Raw genomic sequence first — 9,115 nt, 5'->3', positions numbered from 1 at the left:
GATAACAGCTAAACCATCTGTAAAACGATTCTTTTATTTCACGCATAATAATATTGGAGCACAAAAGTTGTGGTAAATTGTCACCGTATCAATGACTGCTTAATACAAACAACTGATGATTAAAAAATAAGAATACGCCAAATTGCAAACATTATGCAAAATAGGACTTATGCAAATTGAACATTGTCTCCCTTGATAATTATTCTAGAAACTTTCGCCTGTTTCAAAATGTAAATAAGTTTGTTAACTGGAAACAAAGTTAGAGTATAGGTCACAATAGAATTACTCAAACAGCACCTTCACCAATGAGAGGATGATATGAAGGCAAAGAACTGTAGTACAGTGCCGCCATCTGCTGGACAACAGAGTCGGCTTCAGCAAACTCACGCGCCATGCAGAGGCATATCACAAATTTTTGCGTAACTAAAAAAAAGACGATTCAAAAATCCTGACGCGTACCTCGTACGTAGTTATACACGATATTCTGGTGTCGTTTTCCAGAGGAAGAGTTTGTGTCAAATTGAATGCCTCTCTTCCAAAGCGGAGAGCATCAGCCAGCCTTCCAAACTCAGCGCAGATCCAGGACAGTTTACGCAAAACTAGAAATAGTTCAAACGTACACACACTGTTTAGTGAAGCTAGGACTCTCACCTGTGGTCAATTTCCAGTTTCCTTGCGAATATGCTTTACGAAATAGTTGAGCGGCTTCATCGTAAACGACGATTGCTTTATCCTTCTTCTCCGTTGCACAGTAAATGTCGCCCAGCGTCGTCAAACCTAGAGTGGCTCACGTCAAAACGTTTTTTAATTATGACGAGTGTAAATCCCTAATTTGGAACAACTCTTACATGATGCGATTCCGATAGAATATTCTTCAGGAAATTCTCTCAAAAGCGACAGGCTTTCTTCAACGTATTTTATCGCTTCATTGTACTTTTGAGCTATTTTAAGATTTTGTCCGTGTCGAAGAAGCGCTATTCGTTCGGAAGACAAACAAAGGCGAATTGCCCACGTATAAGAAAATCGATGAATGCAATACCTTTGGCGATGTGAGGGTCTTCAGGAGAAAAGACCAACTTCATGACGGCGAGTCCTTCGCGAGATCGTTCGCAGGCTTCTTCCACTCTTCCAATGGTAATCAAAGTTGAGCTCATTTGAATTAACACTTCAAGAGAGAGAGCAAGATTTCAGCAAAACTACTTACTTAGTTTTATAAATATTACGCGTTCCTATTTGTTCGTCTTCGTTTGGTAAGAACCTCTTATAAACGCTCAGACTCTTGTAGTAGTGACGTGAAGCTTCTTCGTCTCTTGCAAACTGAACCAAAATTTCAGCTAGCTGCCGATGGCCTTGAAGAAGAACGCGTCCTTTGCTAGTGTAGTTAACTAATAACGGATTGCTCATTACACGTTGCAAGATTCACTCCGGGATCAAAGGTCCCGCTTTGGCTATGGAGAAGCGCCGCCTCCAGAATCTTTATCTGTTTTTCATACTTCTCAGCCGCTCGATAAACATGAGCCAAACGAAGATAAGCTATTACCCACCGACAATAAGGAAAGACACGTCAAAGGTTTTGCTAATATTGTATATACACCTTGCAGTAAAACGTCAGCTGGCTTTTCGATTAAAGGAAGAGATGCAATGATGCGATGTAAAAGCGACTCTGCTTTTTCTGTCATTCCTCGGCCATAATAGCTTTCAGAAAGAAGAAGCAATTCTATTGAAAGTATATACATTATCAGGTCTGCACGTATCTGTCGTTTGAGCTAACCTTTGTTGTAGAAAGCCACGTCAGCGTCGACGAGACTCTCCGGAGATCTTCCACTTAAAATCGAGAGAATGCTCTGCTCAACGTCATCGTAGTCTCCCAGGCGAGAATGCAAGGTGGCCATATCGCCGTAATCTATAGAATCCAATCCAGAATATAGAAATAAAAATCTTAATTAATTAAATCCTACACGTTTGAAGTCTTCGTGTAGCTTCCTCTTCAGGCAAATTTTTGAACAAAGACGAAGAAAGAGTCTTTAGTCGTAAAGTGCAAAGAACCTTGGCAGTGGCATAATGCTGATATTTCAGAGACAGTTCGCATCCGTAGTCAATAAGTCCAGGAAACGTCTCAGAGCTCATACCGACTTCTAGCATCTTCCTAGCCACCGAGTATACGTGCGACGTCAGCGAAAGCACGTCTCGATTATTTAGCCGCTCATCGATGCAACTCCACGACGGCAAAAGACGCTCCAACTCCGAAGCGACCTTACTCAGAATTTCACGAAATAAAATTTTATCCTCGGCTAATCGTTGGATCATACTAGCTTGAATCAAGTGATGCATCGAGTAAGAGACGCCACTGGGATCGTTACTCGGCATTTCCTCGACGAGCGACCGTTCGCTCAACGCCGATAATCCCTCGACTAAGCGATCGTCTTTGTCCGATGAGCCAAAAGCCGCGTTGACGACGACCACGTGCGGAATGCCTCTCGACGACATGACAGAGCAACATTGCAATATCATGTACCCACTTTCACTTTCGGCTTTCACGTCGTCCAAATCCATTTCCCACGTCAAGAAGACGTGCTGCTTCTTTTTCCACGCCTCGACGGCTTTCTCGACGAGACGTCGATCCATGTCGTCGAGACGAATTTCGTCGAGACGGAGATTCTTAATGTCGATAAGACGAACGATGCCTTGCCGCTTGAGCTCCTCTTCCAGATGAGTCAGGTGAAAGTAGCGCAGGAAACTCGTCATGTCGAGCGCCGACGCTTGCAACAGTTTCTCTTGAAGTCGATGCCAGTATTTCTGAAAACTTAACTTATTCTTCTTAACGAATGTACCGGCGTGAGCCACGGCGAGGGGTAGGCCTTCCACTGGTGGGTCTACTGCTAGTTTTCGACAGAAGACCTGTTCATCGTCATCAAGGGATTTCAAACTTTTGCCGGACCAGCAGGCCAACGCGTCGACGGCTCCTTCTTCTCTGAGTGAGCTGAGCGTTATGACGTTTACTCGCTGATGACGGAAGAAGTCCTCCGTTTCGGTTTGATTTCGTCTAGACGTTATGATCACGTGACATGCGATTGCGGAATTCGGTAGGACGTCTTTGAGAAGTTCGAGGACGTCTGCGTTGTCAAAAAGAAGCAAACATCTAGGATTTCTTCTGAGGTAATTGGAGAAGTCCATGACGATTCGCGACTTGCTCAGCGAATCGACGAATTGAGCGTTGCGACCGTCGAGCTGCATAGCGCTAGAGAGCTAAACGACGTAGAACTGATTGGCAAAGTGAAACAAGAACTATCACAAGACGTACGTTGGTCTTTTGAGACAAAGATAAAGTCGAGTACGATTCGGCGTTGAAGTAGAAGACTCCGTTAGAGTAGGCTTTTCGGAAACGGTAAGCGTACCGAAAGGCGAGGCTTGTCTTTCCTGCCCCTCCAACCCCGGAGAAAACCTAAAGACAAAAAAAGCAATAAAACTGGGCACATGCACAAGATTTGTCAATTGGTCTACTAAACGTTGCCATGGCGCTGATAAAAAGTCTAACCAACTAAGAAATTTTCCGACATTCTTAATCTTAGCGATGCAGACATACGTGAATCTTTTGCTCCATAATAGGAAGAACGGCAACGTGATTTCTCTCCCCGTCCCAGAGAAACGCCTTCATTAGTCTGAATTCCATGTCTCTGCCGCACAGTCTCGGGTCGTCAACGACAAAAGGCGGTAACGCTAACGTAACCAAATAAACAAACCCATACAGACAAGAAAGTAGACTAAAACTGACCGGACGGTTCACGAGCGTCTCCAATCTCCTGCTCCCTTTGGGATTTGACGTCTACGAGAATCTTTCGAAGTTGCCTAATGGGCTTCCTCTGAGTTCCCATGCGCTGGGAATATCTCTGCAGCATTTCTAAAGCCATGTGCTTAGGACCCTTTTTCAGAGTCCGGTAATCCTGCTCAAGTGACTTCAGTTGAGTATAGGAAAAGTCTAGGACCATCCCTAGCTCAATCCAATAGGGTCCAACTTCAGAAAAAGCAAATCTGTAAAGCTGTTCGTCATAGGAAGCGTCTGGAAAAAAAAGAACTAGGGAAGACACACTGGCGTGCGGATGTAAGCCTACCACCTTCTCCATCTTCACCACTACCGTCTAAACTACGTTGTCCAATGAAAAATACAACACAAACGCTTTTACGTTACCTGAAGTTATCCCTTTTGAAATGACATGGCAAGCAGACAGTAGATTGCACAGCAAGCCGTGATTGTTGCTAGAATGATTCAATACAGAATAGAGTAAGGCCACACAATCTGTTGACTTCAGACTAGTAAGCGACTTCGATGACAAGCAACCTGAAGAATTCCATAAGAACGCATATATAAAATAAATTGCACCACCATTGTCTCCTGGCTCCGCCGAAGTTTCGCCTCCTGCGACAAAGAGCGAATCCCAAAAATCCCCGCCTTAGAAGCGTCGAAGCTTACCGAGCAGCAAGGCAAGGACGTCGCTGTGCGATCCGTCGAAGAAGTGATCGACGACAAGACGAAACACCTCCAGTTGCGTTCCGCGGTCGTCGTTCGCGAATCCGAGGTTATTGTGGAACCAGTTCAAGATCTTCTGCGTCTGTCGCTGGCTCGCATCGTCGTCGAATTCTTCTCGGTTGGCATCGAAGCTGAGAGGGCAATGTATGCCACAGTCAGCTAATGCACTGACAATCGATGAACTGTCGAGTACTATTCCTTTCTCTTCGACCGTTCGAGTGAAGCGGAAAATCGCGTTTTGTTCAGCTGTCCGAGAAACAGCCATTTTTGAGAAGCCCGGATAAACGAATCATATGCGCTAGGGGGTAAATTTCATGCAAAGTTTACGTTCCTCGGCGAACTGCTACCGTGCATGCATTTAATGTAACCTGAGCTAAGTGAATATTAGATTGATAGACTTTACAAGACCCGTTGTTTGTATATATGCAGTAACGGATAATAAAATCAAATCTATTTTATTATCCGTGATGCAGTGCACCTCAACGTTATTCAGTGGTCAAACTGCGGTAGCGATTTTCACCGATACTTTAAGACCGACACGACGAAAAGAACGAAAAAATGCAGACACACCAAAACTAACAATAGGTAAACGCTTGCTCATTGCACTTCGCACACAACCCGATGATAAGAATTGCAAGGAGCGTCATTCCATAAATACCGGTGTGGATAATTGAGCGTATGAACACAGTCTTCGCCGGATCCCACGTCATTTGGTTCATAGCGACGCCACTTTTCAAAGGAGACGCGAGATCCGTCAGACCAAACAAATGAACCTTCGTGCTCAATGTCGTTGAGTCCTAGCCAGATTGAAGATGAAAACAAATTCTGAACGTACGTGTATTCTTCTTGATTTTCGATCGAGACCAAGTCTCCTCCGTCATTGAGACACCAACGTCGTGCGCTTGTCCAAGTAGTGGGCGTTGAGAAGAATTTGTAGCAATGATGATTTTTTGTAAAAAGAGAATAACCACTCGGACAAGATCCTTTGGGAGAAAATAGATTACTTTAACTTTACCGCGTGCCCCATCGCAGAATTCAATTCTGCGATTAAATAGACAAACGCACCGCAAGAAATTCCGTCACCGTGAAATCCCGGCTTACACGTACACGTGAAGCTGTCGTCGGTGTCTCGACACACAGCATTTGCATGGCAATTGTGCTTTCCAAGAATGCACTCATTGGGAGCTAAACGAGCACGCGAATCTTGCTGCAACGCAAAAGACGAGCGAAAGTTTTTTCTTACTACACACTCGGCCATTTCCAACGTAACCGTGTTTGCACGTGCAAGAGAACGAACCGACTTCGTTGGTACACACTGCATCATTCGAACACCGGTGACTACCCGTTTCGCATTCATCTAAATCTGAGGTATAGACGGTTACTCATATATTAAAAATATAAATTTTTGAACATAATTAACCTTTCTTGCAGACGTACGAATGACATTGTTTGCACGATGTGCCATTCCAGTGAAAGAGATTCTTCACTCCCAACTCGTTGACACATACCTGTTCCGTGCTATAATTTCCGAGAGCGAGCTGTTCTTTAGGCCAGTGCTCGTAGTCGACAGCGGTACCGTCAGTCCAATTGAAACCGTCACCGTTCCCATAAAGCCCAATCCACGACTCACCCGATGACAAGACGCCCACAAAGTAAGCCTCAAGATCATTGTGAGTACTTGCCAACGAGCTGTTCTTCTGTTCACACGTGGAATTGGCTACCGTCCACGAATTACATCCAGCAGACACTTCATAGCAGTACCCGTCGTGCGGAAGCCAGCCCTCATCACATACATCTACAAAACGAGGCACCGATTTTAAATTAACTCTTCGTTACCGAATGAATTCGATGTGAAGTCTCACATGGTAGAACTACGTAATTCACTGAAAGAGGATCGTATCCATTCTTTCGCACTTGAATTTCTTTAGTGCAAACGCGGAATTCGGTTGAAATAATTTCCTGACGCGGACGAAAATCCAACACATTTCTAAAGCGAACTATTTTTGACCTACTTCAACCCAGGCTACAATATTGTCGTAAAGAAACAAGGCATTTCCTTGATCGTTGTGCCTTGGAGTCACGAGAACAGAAGGTACTTGAGAAAAATTCCTACTGAATTGTACAGTCTAAAAAATGCCACCAAAGTTGAAAACAACTAAAGTCACGATCTGCTTCCCTACCTTGCAAAACGCGTAGTTGTTCTTTCGAGACGGCGTCAGATCGTTTCCAGCAAATCTAACCAAACCAAAATCGGAAAAGACCTCCCAAAAAACACGCGGCCCTCGCGTCGGTAGAGCGAGCCAATTCTAAAAAAATACAAAGAATTATCGCAATTTCGCGCCTCCAATCTCTTACAATAGAAACGTTCTCGTGCGCTCCGTCAAAATTCTGCAACTCTCTTACACACAACGAGAACGATTTCGTTCCGACGTCTTTGGTCCACAGCGTAGCAGCGTCGCGTCTCACACCCGGAACGGAGTGACGTAACGTCGCAAGAACATTCGGCGGCGAGTCAAACGCTCGTGCAAGATTGACTTGCGTGCATGTGGTTCCGGTCAGCCACGTTTCCATATTGACGACGCCACCTACAGCGCCGTCTGGAGCTCCTTGGTAGACGAACCAAGTGAAGGACACTTGGTCCGTAGCGTGGTGTTCGCCTCGACCGGCGATGTACACGCACACGGTCATGTTGTCCGAGGTCAAATTGTCTATCCAAAGCGTTGGGACGTCGTGAACAAACGTCGAGTCGCTAGCAGTGTGAAAGTTTGGAGTGGCCAATGCTTCAATTCTCTTGTCGGGATAAAAGAGATTTGAATTAATTTGAACCGTTTGGCAGGCGTATGACGTGGAAATGCGAGAAGACTCAATTTGCGCGTTTCCGCGTTGAAAGGGGAATACTGAAGCACAGAATGCTAATTAAAGAAAACGATTGATTCTGTTTGTGCATACCGTTGCAGCGTCCTCGGTGATAAATGACAATGTCTGAACGACGACTGTTGAAAACGAAACGATGGTATTCGCACTCGTTGTCGTAAGAGACGCCGTCCGACGCGCAAACGGGTTCGTTGATGCTGCTGTCGCACGACGGCGCAACGCACTCGTACGAACGCGGACCCGTGTCGGCACAAACGCCGTATAACTCGCACGTAACTCCGACGCACGGGTCAATAGCTATAGAAAGAATAAATCAAAAACTCAGTATCGCTTGACGCCTGATACCCACTTCCAATTGCTGCCCAAGTGACTAGGACATCGGACGGTGGTAATACTTGAACGCACAAGTTGACGCTAAACTTATTAGCAGACTACAGCGAGCAACAAACATAATTACCATTATTTTTTCTAATTTAAAAACGGGTCGACCTCAGTCCAAGCGACGACGGCTACCTCCGGAGCGGAGCGTGAGCCTATTAGAACAGTAGGTGACACCAGGACAGTTGGTCTGGTGTTTCTAAAGTACTTCCGTTGGAACCGTACGGTCTGTTTTGGGTGTGTTATCGTTAAATTGGCGGACTTATAAGGTATTGTCATGCATGCTTACTTGGCAAACCGAGTTTCCTTTGCCTCCCGCGAAATAGAAGTGCTTCTTCGAGAAAACCAGATGACCTGCATCGGCACCCTTGACGAGATCTTGGAGCCCTCCGCTGTGGTTGAACATTAGAATGTTCTTTGGGAGAAAATAGGTAAGCTGCATAAATGAGAATCACGGACTATACCGCTTGGTATCCGGTGTGAAGACCACTGAAGATCTGCGCTTCCTTGTAACAAACGCGAGATTCTTTCGTTTTCTCTATCCACAGAAAGGCGCCGTCTGCGCCTACGCTTCCCGGCTCTGAACGTAAGGCCGTCGCAAGCTTGTACGTCGCATTCATATCAGACTTCATAAAAGAAACAAAAATCATTCACTATCAATATATGATTAGAAGGTGTATCTACCCAATGTTCGCGATGGCAAAGCTTCTGCGTTGTGAAATTAGAAAACTTTACAACAGCGTCTTCAATAAGACCGGATGAATTGTCCTGGACCGATTGGCCATCAGAGACGTAGGCAAACCATTCGACGCTGAGCGAAAGCGGTCCACAGAAACCGCTTGCGCCAGCGCACGCATGAAAACCGCGCCAAGTCACTCCACGAATCCAAGTCGATAGAACAATACGATTTGGAGCGCGATCGCGAAAGCCGATGCCGGCCTGCACGTGAACGCTCTCGGACGGCTCAAGATTTTGAAAGTGAGGATGGAAAGCAACGTGTAAACACGAGTGACGACAAGCCGAACCCTGAACTTCAAAGTTTCTGTGACCGTAGATGGCAGAATGCATGTGGCCTGATAACGTTGTCATATTATCTGTGTAAGTGCTATATATTAGGATGTTGCTCGAACATACCAGAGCTCTCCGTAGATGAAAGAGAGATAAGAATTGAAAGAAAAAGGAGTTGGAGCATGGTGCAGGCACTGGTCGCACGGACTGTCTGCTCACGGACTGAATCAGCGCGTTTTATAAAGCGCAGATGAATAGCGTAGATATTAGATCTGTACGAGAAAGCGAGTCACTGACCGCGCGTTCCTTTTCCGTTTGAACTGTCACACG

The 9,115-nt window shown here is 45.4% G+C and overlaps 2 protein-coding genes across 3 annotated transcripts; both read right to left on the bottom strand.

Annotated features, from left to right (window-relative positions):
• Positions 1-13: 13 nt before the first annotated feature.
• LOC136192597 (uncharacterized) lies at positions 14-4,824 on the bottom strand. 2 transcript variants are annotated; one of them, XM_065981238.1, is made up of 18 exons: positions 4,469-4,824; positions 4,382-4,414; positions 4,187-4,336; positions 4,110-4,136; positions 3,773-4,057; positions 3,584-3,717; positions 3,302-3,442; positions 1,959-3,246; positions 1,772-1,903; positions 1,595-1,717; positions 1,408-1,533; positions 1,224-1,349; positions 1,040-1,165; positions 849-974; positions 652-777; positions 477-599; positions 298-423; positions 14-247 (listed from the first exon to the last, which is right to left on the bottom strand). In XM_065981238.1, exons 1-18 carry the CDS (start codon positions 4,788-4,790, stop codon positions 168-170), a joined length of 3,594 nt encoding a protein of 1,197 aa, XP_065837310.1. In that variant the 5' UTR covers positions 4,791-4,824; the 3' UTR covers positions 14-167. The 2 variants fall into 2 exon arrangements, with proteins under 2 accessions (XP_065837310.1, XP_065837311.1); XM_065981239.1 differs by having other exon boundaries at positions 4,113-4,136.
• A 197-nt stretch (positions 4,825-5,021) lies between these two features.
• Positions 5,022-9,045, bottom strand: LOC136192598 (uncharacterized). Its single transcript, XM_065981240.1, has 15 exons — positions 8,912-9,045; positions 8,462-8,850; positions 8,242-8,403; positions 8,067-8,192; positions 7,889-8,005; positions 7,749-7,830; positions 7,475-7,696; positions 6,881-7,422; positions 6,706-6,831; positions 6,538-6,651; positions 6,388-6,484; positions 5,946-6,320; positions 5,769-5,888; positions 5,591-5,710; positions 5,022-5,508 (listed from the first exon to the last, which is right to left on the bottom strand). Exons 1-15 carry the CDS (start codon positions 8,967-8,969, stop codon positions 5,123-5,125), a joined length of 3,036 nt encoding a protein of 1,011 aa, XP_065837312.1. The 5' UTR covers positions 8,970-9,045; the 3' UTR covers positions 5,022-5,122.
• Positions 9,046-9,115: the final 70 nt, after the last annotated feature.

Source organism: Oscarella lobularis, chromosome 11 (assembly GCF_947507565.1).
Source record: "Oscarella lobularis chromosome 11, ooOscLobu1.1, whole genome shotgun sequence".
Lineage (NCBI taxonomy): Eukaryota > Metazoa > Porifera > Homoscleromorpha > Homosclerophorida > Oscarellidae > Oscarella > Oscarella lobularis.
Note: the sequence above shows the minus strand (reverse complement) of the source record. Positions and strands in the feature narration are given on the sequence as shown.